The sequence below is a fragment of the Castor canadensis genome, chromosome 2, assembly GCF_047511655.1.
Source record: "Castor canadensis chromosome 2, mCasCan1.hap1v2, whole genome shotgun sequence".
Taxonomy (NCBI): domain Eukaryota; kingdom Metazoa; phylum Chordata; class Mammalia; order Rodentia; family Castoridae; genus Castor; species Castor canadensis.
In genome coordinates, this window is record NC_133387.1 from 156,904,307 (window position 1) to 156,926,319 (window position 22,013).

The 22,013-nt window shown below is 40.8% G+C and overlaps 1 protein-coding gene and 1 non-coding gene across 3 annotated transcripts; both read left to right on the forward strand.

Moving 5' to 3' along the window:
- The first annotated feature begins 702 nt into the window (after positions 1–702).
- Lactb (lactamase beta) lies at positions 703–19,487 on the forward strand. Of its 2 annotated transcripts, XM_074066139.1 has the most exons (6): positions 705–1,119; positions 1,601–1,667; positions 4,301–4,491; positions 4,790–5,141; positions 6,712–6,877; positions 18,727–19,487. In XM_074066139.1, exons 1-6 carry the CDS (start codon positions 763–765, stop codon positions 19,253–19,255), a joined length of 1,662 nt encoding a protein of 553 aa, XP_073922240.1. In that variant the 5' UTR covers positions 705–762; the 3' UTR covers positions 19,256–19,487. The 2 variants fall into 2 exon arrangements, with proteins under 2 accessions (XP_073922241.1, XP_073922240.1); XM_074066140.1 differs by lacking the exon at positions 6,712–6,877 and having other exon boundaries at positions 703–1,119; positions 18,727–18,982.
- Positions 17,248–17,320, forward strand: Trnav-aac (transfer RNA valine (anticodon AAC)). Its single transcript has one exon. It is a non-coding gene; the product is annotated as a tRNA-Val (tRNA).
- Positions 19,488–22,013: the final 2,526 nt, after the last annotated feature.

Genomic DNA, 22,013 nt, shown 5'->3' on the forward strand with positions numbered 1-22,013 from the left:
TCCGATGTACCCTTTTATGAAGTTTTAACTATGGCAACATCTTGCAAAACTGTACTACAATGTTACAACTGGGATATGACAATGATACAATCAAGATGGAGAACATTTTCCCCACTGCCAAGGTTTCTTCATGCTGTCCTTTTAAAACAATCCCACTTTCCTCCCACCCCCTCCCCTCCTTAACCCAAGGCAGCCACTATAGTATACTTCATGTCAGTTAGTGTGGAGTTAGAGCTCAGAAGAGATTTTATGGTTCCTCAGGGAAACAGGAAGAGATGAAGTGAGACATAAAAGTTAGAGTGTTGAGAGGAAAAAGCAGAGATCTGCTGAATGTCTGCTGCGGCGCTGTTTCAGAAGCTGAGGCCCCATAAGAAAGTCCCAGTCTGGTAAGGAGTCTGACAGGTTCAAAGATGGGAAGGGTTCAGAGTTGTTAAGGAGGAGCGCACACCGTGGGGCAAGATGGTGTGGGCTAGAATTCCAAGGGATGGGGACTAAGAAGACTTGTGAGGAGGTGACAACTGATCTGAGGGGCGAGGAATGAAAGAAGGAAAGAGGGAGGGAGGGAAGGAAAGGTGGGAAAATATCAGTACCAGTAAGGGGACCAGGCAGAGGGAAGGGAAGGCCGAGGGGCTCGATGTGATCTGCGCTCCGGCCTCAGGCGTCGACTGCCCGGGTCTGCGCGCGGCCCCGCCCCCCACGCCCCTCCCCGCCGCCGGGGCCCGGCCTGCGCGAGCTCCGAGGCGGCGGGCGACCAGAGACGCCATGTACCGGCTACTGTCAGCTGTGACGGCGGAGACCGCGACCATCGGGGGCCGGGTCTGGGGCTGCGGGCGACGCGGGGCCCACTGGCGGGCCGGGCTGCCACCGCTCGGCTACGGCTGGGCGGGGGGCCTGGGGCTGGGGCTGGGACTGGCTCTCGGGGCGAAGCTGGCCGGCGGGTTGAGGGGCGCCACCCCCGCTCAGCTCCCGGACACCCCGGACCCGGAGGCGCAGCCTCTGGCCGAGCCGCCACAGGAGCCGTCCCTCGCGTTGCGGGCTCCGCAGACCCCGGCACCGTCCCCCGCCAAGTGCTTCGCCAGGGCCATCGACAGCAGCCGTGACCTGCTGCATAGGATCAAGGTGCGGAGACGACGGAGGGGACCCCGCGCCCGATCCCTTCCCCAGCCCCTCGGTGGTGATCTCCCAGGGCTAAACGGACCCCACCCCGGGCGGTGGGGCGCCGGCTGCCGGCTTCCGAGAAAGACTTCCCGTTTCCCGACCGCCGGGCCACTGTCACACGCTCTTGGGGTTGCCTGAGTCGGGGCTGAGGCCCCAGCCCGCGGGGAGACCGCCCCAGCCGGCGGGGAGACCGCCCCAGCCCGCGGGGAGACCGCCCCTGCTCCTGTCCCTGCCCCTGTCTCTGCTCCTACCCCGTGGGCGTGCGGACTGGGCGCACCTCTCGCGGTTTCCCGCGGGGCGGAGCCTGCGCCAAGTGGGCGGGACTGAGCCTTGTGGGCGGGGTCTGGAGCGGGGGCGGGGATGCCCACCTGAAAGCCTGTGATGGTGTGCGAGGTTATTCCGCCAGTCTTGAGTGGTCTGTTCTTTTCCCTTTTGCCCTTAGGATGAGGTTGGCGCACCGGGCATAGTAGTTGGAGTGTCCGTAGATGGAAAAGAAGTCTGGTCAGAAGGTGGGCTCGGAAATGTGATTTAGTGGTTTGTCTTGTGCCAGTTGGGGGAATAAAATGACGTTCTACTGGTTGGAGTGAATCCGTGAGCCGTTTGCTATTGCTTTTCATAAAGTGATTCATAGTGTAGACCCAGCATACCTGCAGACTAATGACGGCGTTGAACTGGGGGCGTGGCTCAAGCAGTAGAGCACCCGCCTACCACGCACAAGACCCTGAGCTCAAATCCCAATACTGCCAAATAATAATAAAAATAATCGGTTGGGTTTTTTTTATTTCACAGCAAGATTTATAATGTGATTAATAAGGCTGCGAGTGTAGCTCAGTGGTAGAACCCATGCTTAGCATCTACGAAGCCTGGATTCAATCCCCAGCACCAAAACTAATTAATGAAATGTGTCTCATAAATAAATTGGGAGTCTTAAAAATGGTTTGTTTCCCCAGTTTTTTTCCTTAAGACTGGCTATATTGAACATTGTATGTAGAACAATCCATAACATATTCGTTATTGCATATTTGTAGATCGAATTTCAGTATTTTTGGTTTTTTAATCCAGTCAACAAATTATTGATTCCCTTTTTTCTGTTTTTGTTTTTGTGTTTTTGGGTTTTTTGGGGGCGGTACTGAGTTTTGAAGTCAAGGTCTTGCACTTGCTAGGTGGGTACTCTACCGCTTGAGCCACACCCCCAGTTCTGATTCCCTTTTTTTGTAAAAGGCACTGTACTAAGTACTAGGTATATTACTGTCCCTGGTCCCTTTCTAATTTTTTTATATTATCATATTACTGTTGTACGGGGGTACATTGCAAAACTTATAGAAGTGCTTACAATATATCTTAAATTTACCCTCTCCATCATTCTCCTTTATCCCCTTTCCCCCATTCCTGGAATAGTTTCAGCATCTCATTTCTCCATTTTCATGTACAGAATATTTCTACCACATTCACTCTCCTACACCCTTTCCTTATATCTTCCCCGCTCCCCCCCACCACCACCACCACTGGTACCAACCTGAGACAGGACCTGTGTTACCTTCCTGTTCTCCATTTTTGAAAAAAGGCATTTTTGGTTTGTTTAAGATAACTATATAGGGAGTTTTATTATGGCACTTCCATGTATATATGTGTTGTACTGTCTCTGGTCCTTTATGAGTTTACAATATACTTTATTATTCTTTTTCCCAGGCAGTGGTGTTAACTGTTTTGTTTTGTTTTTCTGCCACATAGACATTCAGTACATTTTATTAATGTGGTTTATTTTTGAATAATAAATCTGATAGCCTACCAATATTTCCTATACAAAATATGAATTTACTTTTTTATTATAAAAGTAAATAGGCACACTGTGACTATTTTACAGTCCTGGTTTTTGTTATTAATATTTAAGTTGACATTCAAAGGGGTGTCTCAATGTATGCCCACTGTGGGTGTGCAAAAAGCTAGGATCTTTGGGAGAGGTGTTTCTATTCACTTTATGCTACTTTTATCAAAGCATCATTTTATAACTTATCTATTGCATACAAATTGGTCTAGTTGATCACCCCAGGTTTTTAGGAATCCTACTTTTAGTAAATGAAGTTTCAGATATTATTTAAAGATAGTAGTTTTAGAAGTTCACAAAAGCAGTGGGATTTTGAAATATTATTCTTCCCCCAAGTCTGTAACCTAATCAACATACCTAATTTATGAAAAGTTGTGTAATCGTGTATGAGGACTTTATTTTTATAAAATATGTTTTGTCATAGTACTGGAGAAATTATTCAAGAGGTATAGCACTTGCCTATCAGGCATGAGGCTGTGAGTTCAAATCCCAGTAGTGCCAAATATATTTACCATAATATATATTTATAGTTTAAAAACAGACATTGAGAGCTGGGTATGGTGGGTCACATCTGTAATCCCAGCGCCTGGGAGGCTGAGGCAGGATGATCAAGAATTGAGGTCAGCCAGGGCTATGTAGCAAGTTCCAGGCCAGCCTGGGCTACATAGCTAGACCCTATCTCAAAAAACAAACAAAAATAAATGTTTAAATAAATGAAAATAAAAACACTTATATTGCACTCCTTTCTTTATATCTGTTAGAACTCATTCCACATTTTCACCCTAGACAGAAGATGGAAACAATGTTTTCTAGAAGGAGCTTTTAAAAAATCAGTAGAACACTGTTTTTCTTCTGGCTGGCAGCTGAATTAAATTGATGGTTAGTTGGACTTTGTCTGCAGGACATCCTTTATTGAGTGGCTATTTTAAGGAATTCAGTGGAAACTCACTTAAAAACCAAGAATGAATACAATGTGAAGAATGATGTTTTCTTTAAAGAACACAGTCATTTATTTAAAATATGGAATAGCCCAATTGTTAAAATAATTTAAGAAAAATTACTGTCTGAATCAGATGGAAAATTATTACACACAGGAAAAAGTCCAGAGTTCAGTTATAAGGTTAGATCATTAGGCTTACCATGGTCAGTGTTGCTAAGATTCTCATTCTTAATGTCTAGTTTTAAGTAACTTATAAAAGGCATCTTTTCCTTTGGATACATACACAGCATGTTTTAAGATGGTAGTATTTCAGTTTTTGAAGACTTGTTTGACCAGGAACCTAAGGATAGAGACTTTTTGCTTCATTTCTCCCAAAGGTTTAGGGTTTGCGGATGTGGAGAACCGTGTCCCATGCAAGCCAGAGACCGTTATGAGGATTGCCAGCATCAGCAAAAGCCTCACCATGGTTGCCCTTGCCAAGCTGTGGGAAGCAGGGAAACTGGATCTCGATGTTCCGGTGCAACACTATGTTCCCGAATTCCCAGAAAAAGAATACGAAGGGGAAAAGGTAGTGAAATTCACAGTTCATTTTACTAATGGCGTGTAAATTGTATTGGCATTTACATTTAAAATGTTTCATCGAATTCTTGGCTTTGATTGAAGTTGTTGTTAGTAGATTAAGTATTTTTTTAATCCAGATGGTAATCTTGTAGGTATTTTTGTGAAATTTGAGGGGAAGGATCTGTACCTGACATTTCTCCAGCAGCAATTAAAAATGCATACTATTACTGAGGCATTCATCCAAGGCTATGGACTTGTTATTACAGTTTAACGTAATAATTGAGTTTTCATGTTTTTGCAATTAGGTTTCTGTTACAACAAGATTACTAATTTCCCACTTAAGTGGAATTCGTCATTATGAAAAGGACATGAAAAAGGTGAAAGAAGAGAAAGCTTATAAAGCCTTGAAGATGATGAAAGAGGCAATGGCGTCTGACCCAGAAAAGGAGCTGAAGGAGAAAGGAGGCAAAAGTCATGAAAAGAATGACTTTGTGAAAGCTAAAACTGAACAGGACAATGAAGCAAAATGCCGGAATTCAAAACCCGGCAAGAAAAAAAATGATTTTGAACAAGGTGAATTGTATTTGAAAGAGAAGTTTGAAAATTCAATTGAATCCCTTAGATTATTTAAAAACGATCCTTTGTTCTTTAAACCTGGTGAGTGTTAACTACTTCTCTTAAGAAAGTCATTATTATTGAAGTTTTAATTTTCAGGAATTCCAAATGATGCCATCCTGAGTGCCATCAAGAGGTCAGTGACTAGGACCACAGGCAAAGAGTGCCAGCATTTCATCTACAGTCAGCCCTGGCTGGCAGGCAGGGAGGTGTTAAATTTAGTCTCATGGAAGGCTGCCCACTCAGAGGATTCTCAGTACAAAATATTCATGAAAAATATGGAGAATGTTGGAATAATAGTCTTTAAATAAAACCTAGACCGAAGTGGAAAGGGTAAAGTATTGTTAATGTTTTCATATTTAGTTAGAATTTTTTGTTGGCCGTACTAGGGTTTGAACTCAGGGCCTCATGCTTGCTGGGCAGGTGTTCTACCACTTGAGCCACTCTGCCAACTCTTTTTGTATTGGGTATTTTCGAGATAGGGTCTCATGAATTATTTGCCTAAGCTGGCCTTGAACTGAGATCCTTCTCATCTTTGCCTCCCAAATACCTAGCATAAGTGAGCTGCCAGCTCACTTATTTTCAATTATTAATCACTTATTTTGCGCCTTCCTTCCTTCCTTCAAGAAGCTAGTGTTCATCGACTTAATTTTATTTCCCAAAAAGCTAATATATAAAAATAATTATCTTTGTTTTTTTCATCCTTTTTTAAAAAAAAAATTATTTTTGAGACAGTGTCTCTTTATGTAGCCCAGATGGGCCTCAAACTCTTGATTCTCCTACCTCAGCCTCCTGAGTACTGGGTTTACAGCTGTACACCACTATGCCTGGTGTTATCTTTGTTTTTATACACATTTTTATATGATGTCTATTGAAACTACTTAATATCTTTAAATTTACCAAGTTTTATGTACTTTTATTCCATTTTCATTCTAAAAGTTGTTTTTTACTGTGAATAGATACTATATAGATATAATTAATAAGGGCAAAGAAAATGTGATTATGGATTTTGTCTTTAAAAATAAGATTTCCACCTATTTTTAGAATGGATCATAAAATCTTTTAAGTTTTCAGGATACAAAGTGATACAAAGTTATATATTTGAAAACACATATGTGTGTATATATCTTTGTATTAAAATATGTATTTGAAACAAATTTTTTGTGCCTACATATATTCTGTTAAAAAATAAGAATGTGTGCACCATTTACACCTTAAACAGTGGATAGTTAGATGTGTTGCAAGCAAGACAGTTGATCAAGAAATCAAATTTACTTTCCTTCCCTTTTCTATTTGGTTTCCAGGTGGGATTTATTTGCTTGTTTCATTATCAGACATGGGAGCAGATTACTGTGAAATGTTGGGTACACACGTATTGATCATCATTTTATTCTGGTATTCAGGAGGTGGCCCTATGTGAGGGAGAGGGAATGAGTGGGCCATTACAAAGCTAACTCAATTTGGTGATATGTCATCTATGATCTTTTCTAAATGTTGAAGTAAAATGTTCCATGTGAAAGGTATGCCTGTTTTCAGTGGGAAATAGTTTACATATTTTTTGAATAATAATTAAACATTTTCTCTCTTTCCCCCTTTGCAATGATGTCTCAAGGTAGTCAGTTTTTGTATTCAACTTTTGGCTATACCCTGCTGGCAGCCATAGTAGAAAGAGCTTCAGGATGTAAATATTTGGACTATATGCAGAAAATATTCCATGACTTGGACATGCTGACAACTGTGCAGGAAGAAAATGAGCCAGTGATTTACAATAGAGCAAGGTAAACAAGCAAATGCCTCTGGTGTGTCTAGCTATACCACGTCCAAATGCTGTGCTGTCAATTGAAAAGTCACATTTTCCTTGTCTCCATTCTAACATCAACTGGCCACGTTTAGAGCTTTTCTATATGTCTGAGCTTTCTATGTATAAAGTGAGAGAAATAAAATGTGCTTGCAAAGTACTCCAAAATGCTTAAGTGAAATATAGCAATAATAATTTAAACACATGAATAATTAAACCAAAATTGCACTTATCATGCTCACCTTCTTTCTTATTTATAGTTCATGTTTTGTTTACCATTTATTATTTTATTACTTATTTATGGATTTGTGGGACTCCAGTTTGAACTCAGGACTTCATGCTTGAAACATCTCAGTCCTATTTTTAATTGTTTTGCAAGAATAGTGCAAAGAATTCACATGTACCCTTTACCCAGATTCCCCAAATGTTAAGATTATTCCACATTTGCATGTTATTTGTTTTTCTGAACCTTTGGAATAAGTTGCACTCATGATACCCATTACCTACAAATACTTAAATGTGTGTCTTCTTAAATGAGAACATTCAAGAAGTTGACTTTTACACAATGGTTTAGTCAAATCTAGACTTTTCTCCAATTTTGCCAATTGTTCCAACATCCTTTATAGAAAAAAAGAATTCTTACCCCAGGAGCAGCCCAGGACCCTACATTGCACTTAGCTGCCATGTCACTCCAAAGTCACATGATGTCAGTGTATTCCATTATTGGTGATGGCATTTTAATGGCTTAGTTGAGGCAGTGCCTGTCAGCTTTCTCTACCACAAAGTTACTATTTTTCTCTTTGTTATTAACAGGTGTATTTTGGGGAGATACCTGTGTAAAAATCCTGTTTCTCACCAAACTTTCTAGTGTTTTACCATCCGTTGATGATTCATGAGGATGAGTTTTTACAGTAATGGATTTTCAAGTCCATCATTCATTCTACAGTATTAATTGTCATTCTCAGAAAGTACTTTCCCTTCCTCCTTGTTTACATATTTATTTCTTCATACATGTATGTGTTCATGGATTATTATTGAAGCTATTATCTGCCATCTCTACTGTTTTAATACCTTGCTTTTGAAATATTAAGCATATAAAAATACTAAAAGAAAACTATTTGTAAGGGTAAGTGGTTATTAGTTTGCTTACCTAGCGGTATATATTTTTAGTTTTAGTTTTCAATTTTTGAGACAAGTTCTTGTGTAACCCAGACTGACCTCAAACTTGAGATTGTACTGCCTCAGCCTCCCAAGTGCTGGAATTGTAGGCATGTGCTACCCTGCCGTGTGTGTGTGTGTGTGTGTGTGTGTGTGTATGATTTTTTTGTGGGGGGAGGATAACTGAGGTTTGAACTCAGGGCCTTGCACTTGAGTCACACCACCAGCCCTTTTTGCTTTAGTTATTTTTCTAATAGGATCTCATATTTATGCCCGGGCTCTCCAGGACTCCAATCTTCCTATTTAGGCTTTCTGTGTAGCTGGTTGAAATGGGGTCTCAAGAACTTTTTCCCAGACTAGCCCCCAACTTCTATCCTCCTGATATCTGCCTCCTTCCAGCATATATTTTTAAGGAGGGTTTTGTGTTTGATTTTGTACATATTAATAATGAACATTAACGTGCTCTTCTGATTCGGATTATGTAGACCTCTGCTACTTGTCACTAATAAAAGTCATTAAGAGTTTTGGTATATTCTAAAAGTAAGTGCTATCTAACTAAAATAATTAAACACTAAAATGTATCTGAGTTTAAAGAATTGTTTTCTAATTAGGCACCTTTTAGTTATAAAGATTAAGATTTAAAATCTTTAAGCCATAGTTTCTTTGTTTTCTAGTGTGTTTGTGTGTGTGTGTGTGTGTGTGTGTGTGTGTGTGTGTGTGTGTGATAGTGAGGATTGAACCACTGAACTCAGGCCTTGCCCCTTATAGGCAAGCACTCTTCACTTGAGCCAGACCCCACTAACTACCCAGGCTGGCCTCAAACTCAAGATCCTCCTGCCTACCCAGGCGCTGGGGCTCACACCTGTAATCCTAGCTACTCAGGGGGCAGAGATCAGGAGGATTGAGGTTTGAAGCCAGACCAGGCAAATAGTTTGCAAGACCCTATCTCGAACAAACTCATCACAAAAAAGGGCCGGTGGAGTGGCTCAAGTGTAGGTCCTGAGTTCAAACCCCAGTACCACAGACATACATGAAAAAAAGAAAGGATCTTCCTGCTTCTGCCTCAGTATCCCCGGTGCTGGGATTATAAGTGTGAACCACCATGTCCAGCTCTTGTTTGGAGGTTTTAATTCAGAAAGAATACTAACAAGGGGACAGTTATGTCAAATGATAGGAAGGTGAGTCAAGTTCATGAAATAGCCAGTTTGATCCTCTCTTGATTATTATGGTTAGAATTATTCAGTTTGCTAAGTACGTCCTTTTCTGATTTTTTTTTTCCTTTTCACTCTTTTTCTTTGTAGTATAGCAGTTTTCAAACTAGGTTATGGCTACAGTTACTGAATTGGAAAATTGGTTTAGTAGTTTAAGTATCATTTCTCTTTTTAATACGAAAAAGCAGAATAGAAAATAATGAAGTACGTGCAGTAGCACAGGTAAACATAAAATTTTAGGGTAAAGGCTAGATTACTATAGCAGAAAGACCACAAAATCCAGTGACCTGAAGAAAATAAAGATTTCCTTCTCTCATACAAATCTCAAGGTTCAGACTGGCAGACAGTGCTGCTCCACACAAGCCTTAGGACCCAGCTGCTTCCATCTTGTTTTCCTCTGTCCACAGCAGAAGCTGGGCCACAGTTCACTGGTATCCCAGAGTGGGGGCAGCATAAACCCAGGGCAATAAGGTTCAGACTTACAAGTGCCACACTTCACTTCTGCTCTCCTGTTGGCAAAAACCTTAGCCAGGGTGGCTCCAAATGTACTGTCTAGCTGAGCGGCCATGTGTCTTGCTGCAGGGGGAGCAAGGGAGGGATTCTGTGGCCAGCCAGCCACCCACTCCACTGTATTATCGCATAAACCTTCTGCTTCTTACCGGGAAGGGGTGTTTGTGTATTCGCTTGGTCAGACTGAGGAATATACTCCTTACTGTGGGTTAGGTTTTAAAAAAAAGTTTGTAAATTATTCAGTGAAAAAATGCAACTAAAATTTTATCATAATTTTTGCTAGTTAATTTGCAAAAGCAGCCTGTTTGAGAGCTTGGCAGCTAATTTACTAACCACGGTTGTGGTTGTTTTCTGTTTTATTATTTGAATTCTTATTTCTTTGATTTCTTTCTAAATGTAGGTACCACGTTTAGCAAACCAACTGTTAATTTCACCCTGTTTATGTCCATTATTACATGCTGTCCAAATGCCTCCATGGTACTTTCTCAAGAAACAGAAAGGTTGAAGGCTTTTAAGCCTGTCTCCACATTCATTTTGTTCAACCTTCCGTTGCATTTAGCTACATTGTCATTTTAAATTACTGGCTTATTTGAAAGGATTAAATCTGCGTCGCAAATCAGTCTATGGCCGGAAAGAGATTTTTTTGGGACCCAGAAGAAATTAGGTTAGCAACAAGCAGTGAATTTTAATTTTTTAATGAGGCTTGTGGTTCTTGGCCATTTCCGATTCTCTTTGTGCTTACTGTAGTGCTATCTGAGAGTTATTTTTAGGTCAAACATTATATTCTACAGAGAAACATGAGAAAAAGGACAGGTGCAGATGCAAGACACTGTCAGCTGAATCTTTAGAGACTGTCTAGCAAAGATGGCAAAGATGCATGCGTTTACTTTAATGTAGATCTAGCCACTTGAAAATGAGCATCCAGTCCTTATTTATATAAGGGGGAAAAGAACATCTTGTGTGCTGATTGAGCCTCAATCCTAATCTGAAGATGAAGACTCTGAATATACAGTCTGTCGTTGGGCAGTTATCATTGGCTGCTTCCTGATAAGTAACTTGCTAGCAATCAAAGTGTGGTGGCTCAGTTAATTTCATGTTAGCTCTTATTCTTTAAAAAATGGCAATGGAGGCGGACACTGGTGGCTCACTCCTGTAATCCTAGCTACTTAGGAGGCAGAGATCAGGAGGATCAAGGTTTGAAGCCAGCCCAGGCAAATAGTTTGAAAGACCCTTTCTCAAAAAAAAACCCATCACAAAAAAAGGACTGAGGGAGTGGCTCAAGTGGTAGAGCACCTGCCTAGCAAGTGTGAGACCCTGAGTTCAAACCCCATTACCACTAGGAAAAAAACAAAACAAAACAAAACAGCAATGGGTTTCCATGCTGAAGGTTCCTGTCAGCACAGAGGTTGGTTTGTTTGGAGTTGATAGGACCCAGTGGTTCTAAAGTGGTAGCTGAAACTTTTAGTTCAAATGCTCTGTTGAAATAAACTAAAAGAAGGCAATCTCATTGCTTAAGAAAGTGTTCTGTGCACTTGTTTTGTTTTTATTTGATATAGACAGTGTTTATTTGGACCTTTTTGTCACAATGATTTTTAAAGGAGTTTGTAGATACTAGTTTTTGGGGTTTTTTATGGGAGGTGAGGGAATAAAGTCGATCTTTTCAAAGTTATATACACCCAAATCTTTAAGGTAAAACTTAGTAAGCACATGTGTTTCTATTCATTTGCTTAGGATAGTAACCTGTACAAAATGAGATGTTTCCAGCTTTGATAGTCTGCTTTCTTCTTGGGTATAATCATAAGATTGTTGATAATATCCTGTCCATAGCTTTTTTGAGTTATTATATCCCTAGAGTTAATATCCTTTTTCTTTATTTTTAATCACATCTCTGTGTGTATGTATATGGGCTTAAAATAGTGATGCTCAAGGCTGAGCACAGTGGCTCACTCCTGTAATCCAAGCACTTGGAAGCCATGAATTCCAGCTGGCCTGGGCTACATAGTCAGTGAGACCACGTCTCAATCAACCAATCAATCAATAAATACTAAATATTGCTACCTGAGGTTCATCACCTGTTTAAAGTATTTACCCCAGAAACTCACCTCAAATAGTTTTTAAATTTCTTTGGCCAACTGGGCATGAGTGGCTCACACCTGTAATCATAGCCACTTGGGAAGCTGAGATCAGGAGGATCACAGTTCAAGGCCAGCCTGCACCCCCCTGCTTCCATCTCCAAAATAACCAGAGTAAAATGGACTGGAGGTATGTCTCAAATGGTAGAGCACCTGCTTTATGAGCACAAAGCCCTGAATTCAAGTCCCAGTCCCACAAAAAAAAATTCTTTGGCCAGAATTTCAGCCACAAGGCCATACTCCACTGTAAGGGAAAACAATGAAATTCATATTTAGCTGGGTACATTGTCGTCCTGATTAAAATTGAGGTTTTCCTAAATGGAAGAGTTGGAACAAGGGCCCTACAAATAACTATTGATTCTGTATGGGAAATATGCTCCAAATAAGCAAGTAAACTAAAGAAATCTTAAAGTAAGCATCCACAATGGAATAGAGTGAGTGTTCTTGTCACTGAAAGATACTCAAGTTTGTTGATAGGGACGCCTCAGTCAATTCACTGGTTTATTAGCCCTTGCTAATATTTTCTGCACTTGGCCCTGTGCTTTCAACAGAAATCTCTAGTTTGGGGTGAGAGGTGTTGCTCAGTGGTAGAGCTCTTGCCTACCACATGTAAGACCCTAAGTACAATTCATAGCACTGCAAAAAAAAAAAAAGAACAACACTCTGGGTATATAATTTGATGGACTAAAAAACAAGTAAATGAATGTTTTCTGCAGTATTTGCTATATTTTGATAGTACAGATATGGCTTAACTTTCTGTTTATTTTCTGGTGTCTTCTACAACTAAGCATTGTTCCTGTTACCAGCTGGGTTTTTTTTCTGCAGTACTGGGGCTTGAACTCAGGGCCTACACCTTCAGCCACTCCACCAGCCTTTTTTTGTGATGGGTTTTTTTAAGATAGGGTCTCGTGAACTATTTACCTGGGCTGGTTTCGAACTGCAATTCTCCTGATCTCTGCCACCTAGTTAGCTAAGATTACAGGTGTGAGCCACCAGCGCCTGGCCCAAATTCTTTTTTATGCCTTTAGATGACAGACAGACTCGTAGTAGGTTAAGTTTAAATGTTAGTGCTAAATGCTAAAGTGGGGTTTGTTTTCTACTGTGCATTTTATGTTGTGCCATTTCATTTTTTATGGTGTTGGGGATTAAACCCAGGTCCTTGTGGGTGCTTGGCAAATGCTGCACCAATGAGCTACATCCCTAAACCCTTACAATGTACACTTTAAGTTCTGTTGTTTTTAAAGTTCTCATACTAATAAAACAAAGTGGTACATCATTAATTCTAAAGACACATTTAAGAAATATTTTTTAAATGAAAGTATTTTGAATTTCTAAGTTTGTAGATACAGATTACTGTGGTTATATAATGTTCTTGTGCAAAATCTAGAGATTACTAAATAAATAGGTAGAGGCTGTCATCTGACTGACATCACTCCCATCAGTTGTTCCTATACAATGTTCTAGTAACTTACTCAAGAATTTGTACATTTCTGTTTCTGTTTTTGTTTTTTTTCAGGGTAAAAAAAAAAAAACCTGGGAATTTGAAAGAGTAAAGTTTATCATCCAATTGAACAAAATTACTTTCAAAAAAGCTAATTTGTTCTCTATCCAAAGAAACTGAGTCTAGAACCTGCCTATTTAAAGTTTAGATTTCTAGATTAAAGTCTAGAATTCTCAGTACTTTAAAGGAGGAATAATTGAGAAGTCCTAATTTTCAACCTCGGTATAAGTGGCTTGAAATGCTTTACTGTTAAAAAGAAGTTATGCAAAGCTGATTATTAACTTAAAATATTGGTAATTCTGGCTTACAAGGTTAAAATTACTCTAAGAACTGTGTATTTCAGTGAGAAAATGTACTTCTACTATGTGCCTTCTTTTAGATTTAATTTTACTTGATTGGCTGACATTACAAGTGTAATCAGAGTTGAGGCAGAAAGAATTGGGAGCCTAAAGTATGGGGGTGCCATAGGAAAGGAAAGAAAGGAGAAGGGCAAGACACAAAGCAGAGGCTAAATACATAGGATTTAACATTTTATTGCACGTGAAAGTTGAGGGTAAGAGAGCCTGTAAGGTTTTATAATGAGGGTTTTAAAAGAGAGAAGAGGGCTGGAGGTGTGGCTCAAGTGGTAGAGTGCCTGCCTAGCAAATGGAAGGAAGGAGGAAGGGAGGGGAACTATAAAGAACTAGAAGGTTTGGAAGAGATCAACTCAGTTTTAGATGTGAATTTTGAGACATGAGAAGACCACATATCAAGTTGTTGGTTCTCAGAAGAGCATATTAACATCCTGTGTAGACTTTTAAAAACCTTCAGACATGTGCCTGTAACCCCTACCCCCACTCCCCGACTGCTAGTCCTGCTTTACCCAGTATTATGACTTGGACTTTTAGGGGACATGTTAGAACCTTGAAAGAAAAAGTTGGGGGAAATTTTCAAGTCATATAATCCCACAGCTCCTCCAAAATTATGCATTTGGAAGGGAGGGTGTAATTTGGGAGGAGGAAGCCCATAGGTGATACTGATAAACATGGGTTCTGTCATTCTTCCAAACCAAATTAGAGAATTACTTAATGCTAGTAGGAAATCCAGTTGTCAGCTTGGGTCAGAGTTTGTGGTACTGATGCAGACTTGTAGCTAACTCTGCAAAAGAGAGGACCTGAAGAACTTGACCTGCTGGTAGCTGGAGACCAGGGTGGTGTGATCCTAGAGCTCTCAGAGAGCAGAATGGCCCAGGAGGAGTGTGGGAAGTGTTCGTCAACAGTACTACAGGGGCAATCAGATGAGGACTGCGTGCAGGGAAGTAGAGCTGTGGAGTGGTTATGGGGAAGAGACACCAGATTTTTAGGAGCCCAAGAAAGAGGGAGAGGATGAGCAGATGGAAAGAGCAGGTGTGAACTGTTTCATGTAGTTCAGCTGCTGCTGGAGAGAAAGGAGACGCTGGTAGATTGAAGCTGCAACAAGGTTATTTTTCCCTTTGGAGGATACTTGAGCATTTTGTGAACTAAGATAGAGAAGGAGTCAGAGTTCTTAGCATAGCACAGAAAGTCCTTTGTGATCTGTCCCTTGTCCCTTTAGTGTTACCCTCTCGAGGTCTCTACTTCAGCAAAAGTGAACTGTGTAGCTCTGCTGGCCTCCGTGAGCTCCCATCTCAACAATACCCGAGCTCACTAGTGCTGGGCTTCCTCACACCCATCTTGCTAGTCATCCTGCATCCTGTCACTCAAATGGTGGTCCAGGGGCCAACAGGAAGGGCATCATGTGGGAGCTTGTTAGAAATACAGAATTGTAAGTCACTCCCCGGACCTACTGGAGCAGAATTTGCATTTTTATAAAAGTCCCCAAGAGTTCTTGGCTCAGCTAATTGTAAGCACATTTTTTACATACATGAAAATCCGGTGGGGTGTTGAAGCTCTTGCAGGATATGGAAGAATACATCATAGCCTGGGCATTTTCCATACATCACAGTGAATTTAGGAACTTAGGGCTAGGTCCACTAACTGTCAGAAAGATCCCACTGTCAGAAAGATCCCTGTAATAGCCAGGCACCAGTAGCTCATGCCTGTAATCCTAGCTACTCAGGAAGCAGAGATCAGGAGAATCACGGTTTAAAGCCAGCCCAGACAAATATTCATAAGACTGTATCAAAAAAAGGGCTGTTAGAGTGATTCAAGGTGTATGCCCTGAGTTCAAGCTACAGTACTATTAAAAAAGGAAAAAAAGAAAAAAAAAGCAAACAAGAGCCCTATAATAATTGGGACAGCTAAAATAATGTCTCCAAAAACTTCCCTAAGGAGTTAGTAATACTGCTGTTGAGGAACACTGATTATGCTGTAGGCCTAGAAGTCTGGACTTTATTCCACTGCAGTGGTAACCACTGGAGGGTTTTGAATGGGGAGATGTAATCTCTGTCTTCTGTCTAGGCAGTGGGCTTCAAGGAGAGAAGCCAAGAAGTACAATTGGTAGAGCAAGGTTTTAGAAGCAAAACAAGGCAATCAAAGGTGCCAGGCATGGTGGTACACATCTGTAATCCCAGCATTTAGGAGGCTGAGGCATAAGGATCTTGGGTTCAGGCCAGCCTGGGCTACATGGTGAGACCCTGTCCGAAGAAACAAAAGTTGCAGATAGTAGAATTCATTTTTAAAACAATAAAAAAGTCTTAAGTGGAGAGAAAGAGAATGGGTGATGGTGGAAATAGACTTTGAGATAAAGACAAGACTTTGTAGTTCACTTTGGATGGCCTCAGTCTTCTCAGTAAAAAAAAAATTAATAGTGATTTCTTAACTAAGACCAAGATGGACAGAGAATTGAGAGTGGAAGAGATTGAGAATAGCTATTATAAAGAATGCAACCCAGGAAGCTGGGCACCATGGCTCATGCCTATAATCCTAGCTATTTGAGAGGCAGAGATCAGGGAGGATTGTGGTTGGAGGCCAGTCTGAGCAAAACATTTGTGAGACCCCTGTCTCAACCAATGGCTGGGCATGGTGGTTCATACCTCTCATGGTCCAGGCCTGGGCATAAAGCAAGACCCTATCTTGAAAATAACCAGTGCTTTCAGGGCCAGAGGTGTGGCTCAAGCAGTAGAGCACTGCCTAGCAAGTGTGAGGCCCTGAGTTCAAACCCCAAAAACAAACGAAGAATGTACCAGGGAATAACAGAGAACAAGGATTTAATAACAGCAATGGAGGGCCTTGTTATATGGACTTCTGCAGCCTTTCTCGGTAGATAGAGAGCCAAGGAAAGAGAGGGGTTCCTAGGTTTGTTCAGGATTGATGGATTGGTGTGGGGTATGGTCAGAAGAAAGAGGCACCCAAAGGAGCTAGTGAGGCCACAGCTGAAACAGTCGAAATGTTTGATGGTATAGTTAAGGCTCAAACAGAAAAAGGAAAAATCGGTAGCAACTAAAAGACCTGAGAATACAGGGAAGAGGTAATGGATGTCACAGTAAGTGCAGAAAGCGGATTCCACTGGAGACCTGCATTGGAAATCATAGTGACAGGAAGAAATTTCTGAGTTTGAGCTGTTAGAAGTACAGCAGTTTAAAGTGATAGCAAGGTTCAGGCCAGACAGCGCTTAGGAATCACGGAGCTGAAATGGAGCTGCAGATCACCATTTTATTAGGAATCTTGAAAGAAAGACTGCACCTGAGGGAAATTTAATTTCTTGTTAGGTTATTTTGTGACTTTATCTCATTTGCCTAATGCTTATGGTATTGCCTGTTCACACTAGAATAGGAACCCCAAGAGGAAAGGCATTTCATCTCTCAACTCTATCCCAGCACCAAAGCAATACCTGCCACATTGTAAGTGCTCCATCAATAATTGTTAAATACTTGTGAGCTGGCAGAGTGGCTCAAGTGGTAGAGCACCTGCCTAACAAGCATGAGGCCCTGAGTTCAAACCCCAGTACTGCCAAAATAATTGGTAAATGCTTGAATAAATAGCAAGTGCCATTTATTTATTAAGTACCTATTAGATATATGCAAAGTGTTTTGTACATTATTCCAAACCCTGAAAAGTAGGTATTTTAATCCTACTTTGTTACAAAGAAGATGGAAACAGAGGGACAGTTGGCAGACTGCCTGGGCTTGAATCCAGCGCTGCCACTCTCAGGCCGTGTGACCTTATCATCTGTGAAATAGCCATTTATAATACTTACCTCCTAAAAGTGCTATAAGAATAAATTAACTCATATGTACATACTTGTTAAATGCCTGGCACATGTAAGAACTGTAGAAATGTTTGTTAATCAAATAAAATAAACATAGTAGTAAGGGTAGGAGTTGGAATTCAAACCTAGGTTTGTTCAATCCAGCCTTCCTACAACATCAAGACAGTACCGTGTCGCATTGATTACACATGACATTTTTATGGTATTTCATTCCAAGAAGTCTAATCTTTCAAATGACCTTGTTTCAGGGGATTGGACTATGAGCACATGATAAAAGCGAGAGCACACAAGGGAGGGGTGAGGATAGGTAAGACACCTAAAAAACTAGCTAGCATTTGTTGCCCTTAACGCAGAGAAACTAAAGCAGATACCTTAAAGCAACTGAGGCCAATAGGAAAAGGGGACCAGGAACTAGAGAAAAGGTTAGATCAAAAAGAATTAACCTAGAAGGTAACACCCACACACAGGAAATCAATGTGAGTCAATGCCCTGTATAGCTATCCTTATCTCAACCAGCAAAACCCCTTGTTCCTTCCTATTATTGCTTATACTCTCTCTACAACAAAATTAGAGATAAGGGCAAAATAGTTTCTGCTGGGTATTGAGGGGGGGAGCGGGAGGGGGTGGAGTGGGTGGTAAGGGAGGGGGTGGGGGCAGGGGGGAGAAATGAACCAAGCCTTGTATGCACATATAAATAATAAAAGAAAAAAAAAAAAAAAAACAAATGACCTTGTTTCTAAATATCTCAATGTGCTACTTCTGGTTCTGAAGTTCACTTGTGTCACATGACTCAACATTAAGAGCAAGGGTACCAAATGGTGTTACTTCACATGCACAGGATAAGTGTATTGTATAATATTAATCAGTACATGTTTGTGTGTTTTAGAAGTTTGATACACTCAGTATGGGAAAGCCATACCAATAGAAAACAAAAAAACACTTTATATGATTTAGTTCTCAAAGAACCTAGATTATTTGTGTGTCATTCGGACCTGTGTCATACTGGAAACTGGTGCTTAGTGTGTGGTTCCCTGTGTGATCCCTACACTGAGCACCATCTGCCTCACGCATACATTTTCCTGTTCGTTCTCATGTGTGAAGTCAATAACAGACTACTAAATTTGTAATGGCCATTCCTATTTCATTTTAGGTTTTATGTTTACAATAAAAAGAAACGTCTTGTCAACACGCCTTACGTGGATAACTCCTATAAGTGGGCTGGTGGAGGATTCCTGTCCACAGTGGGTGACCTTCTGAAATTTGGGAATGCCATGCTGTATGGTTACCAAGTTGGGCTGTTTAAGAACTCAAATGAAAATCTTTTACCCGGATATCTCAAACCGGAAACAATGGTGATGATTTGGACCCCAGTCCCTAACACAGAGATGTCTTGGGATAAAGAAGGCAAGTATGCCATGGCTTGGGGTGTCGTAGAGAAGAAGCAAATGTATGGCTCCTGCAGGAAGCAGCGCCATTACGCCTCACACACCGGGGGCGCAGTGGGTGCCAGTAGTGTCCTGCTGATCCTTCCAGAAGAACTGGACACAGAGGCCATAGCCAGCAAGGTTCCCCCAAGAGGAATAATTGTTTCTATCATATGTAACATGCAGTCCGTTGGCCTCAATAGCACTGCTTTAAAGATTGCCCTGGAATTTGATAAAGACAGATCAGCCTGGTAATATCACAGGTGCATAATTAGCTGTTTTGGTTTTTGAAAGTTGATGTCCCAAAATACATGAGATTTTTAACGTTTGTAATAAGAGTACAATCGAATGTGGAGAATTATGTACCTCTAATTGCTTAATTTTGTAACTTTTTATTGTAGAATTCTTTACACTCAGGGAAGTAATTTTTGTTTGTACTTTTTAAAAAAAGTGTTAACTCTTAAAATAAAATATTCTGATAAAAACACTTTTTGAATGTGTTAGAGAAAATCTCATTCACCAAGAGTCTCCAAATACTGACCTGTTAGTATGATAACACAGGATTATAAGAAAGTATGTGTCGTGATGTGTATTGGAGCTTAAAAGAACAAGCATTTGTCATCTCACAGTTTCTGACACTCAGGAATTGAGGAGTGATGTACTTAGTGAGTCTGGCACAGAGCCTGTAACTGTAGCCAAGGTGTCACAGTTGTCTAAATGTGGTTCTTTGGGATTGGAGGAAATGCTTTCAAGAGGGTCTGTGTGACTGGAGTCAGGCCTGTGGCTGGTGAATGGCAAGAGGCTTCAGTTTGGGGAGAGAGAGAGGAAACAGCAGGCAGAAGTTAATATATTTCATAAGGTAGCTTCAAGTTCAATAACATCACATGTACCATATTCCACAGGTAACTGGGTTTACTCAGAGTATCAGTATCAGGACATGAGAGTCACCTTGGATGTCGGATGCCACACTGTGATCTCTGGTCCCCAATAATTGATGTCCTTCACACATGCAAAATACACTTACCTCTTCCCAAGTCCTCCAGACATTTCATTCCATCATAGTATTAGCTCAAAGCCCAGTATTTCCGTATCTTATCACCTAAGTCAGGTCTAAATGTGAATAAGGTTCCTTGAGAGTAGTTCTAGTGTGGTTCCTTAAGTATAATAATTCAAGTACAGTTCCTTTTGATCTTAAGACCTGTGAACAAGCCAGGCACCAGTGGCTTACGCCTGTAATCCTAACTATCCAGGAGGCAGAGATCAGGAGGATCGAGATTCCAAGCCAGCCCTGGCCAAATAGCAAATAGTTCACAAGACACTATCTTGAAAACTATCCAACATAAAACAGGGCTGGTGGAGGGGCTCAAGTAGTAAGAGTCCCTGCATAGCAAGTCTGAGGCCCTGAGTTCAAACCTTAGTGGCACATAAAAACAAACAACTGTGAACTAAGTCATTTGCTCCCTACATGTACAATGTACAATGTCACAATAGCAACTGAGTAATTGTAGACCCTCCTGTTCAAAAAGTGCAGCAGTGGAGGGCATGGCAGCTCTGAAACCCAATAGGACATAACTTCGCAGCTCCCAGATCAGTACTCAAGGCTTGGGAATAATTCCCGGATCTTGGCTGTGCTCTCAGGGCTCTCAGCTCTGCCCTCCAGTTCTTTGTTTATGAAAGGTCACAAGTGTTTCCAGCTGAGTGGTTTTCTCAGCTATCTCCCCTTTGTACATGTTTGTGGGTGCTTTCTTGGTCCTTTCAGTCTAATTAGCAGTATCGCCGCTAATACACTCGTTTTTAATGCAAATCTTGTTGGAGTTCCCGCCACTAAGACAAAAGCTACACCCAAAACCTTTATTTATTTATTTTTTAAATTTTTTCTTTTATTCGTATGTGCATACAATGTTTGGGTCATTTCTCCTTCCTTCCTGACCTTTAAAATAAGCCTCTAATTTGGGATTGATTGCTACCGATACCATGTTTTGCTAAAAGGTCCTAGATTTTATCTTTGCCTTGAAGTCAGTTTTAACTTTAGCATCATTTGTCATCTAAAGAGTTGAGAATTTAAAAATCTATTGTTTTGGTTTTTGGGGGTTTTTTTGTTTGTTTTTTGAAACAGTCTTGCTCAGTAGCCCAGAGTGGATTCAAATTCATAATCCTCCTGCTTCAGCCTCTGGAGTGCTGGGATTACAGACATGTACCACCACACCCAACCGTATTTGTCAAATAGTTCTTCCCTTATCTCTCTCTCTCATGTTAACATAAGCAGCAAGAACCCACAGGCTCACTGAACACTGTGTCTGGAAAGCCTGCTAGATAAGCCAGTTCCTGAGGCACATTTTCTATTGTGTTACTGCAAGCAACAGTGTTGCTACATTTTTTGCCACTACAAATCAAGAATCTCCTCTCCCCCCATCTCCAATAACATTTTCCTTGCTTTCCCTCAATCCACATCTGTAATGTCCTCAAAGGCTGGCATACATGTAAACAGTTTCTTCAAGGCTACTTGGGTAAGTTCTTCCAACTTCCATCCTCTGCTCTTCCCAACCCATGTTTTTTCAGATATAATTCACAGTTCACATTCCATAAGACTCACCCTTCAAAGCATACAACTCAGTGGCTTTCAGTGTATTCACAAGATTGTGAATCCAATTCCAGAAAATTTCACCCAAAAAAGAAAACTTTATACCCATTAACATTCCCCATTCCTCTCTCCTTCCAGCCTCTGGCAAGCAACAATTTTTACTTTTATCTCTTTGGATTTGCCTATTTGTCACTTAATATAAACGGAATCATACAATATGTGGCTTTTTATGTAGTATAGCTTATATTGCTGCGTTAAAAAAATTACCCCCAAACTTATTGTCTCATTGTTTCTGTGTGCAGAAGTTTGGGAGCAGCTTAGCTGGGTGATTCTAGCTAACAGTCCTCACAGAAGGTTGCCAGCAAAATGCCAGCAGTGACTTCAGTCATCCGAAGGTTTGCCTGGGGGAGTAACTGCAAGATGGCTCACTTG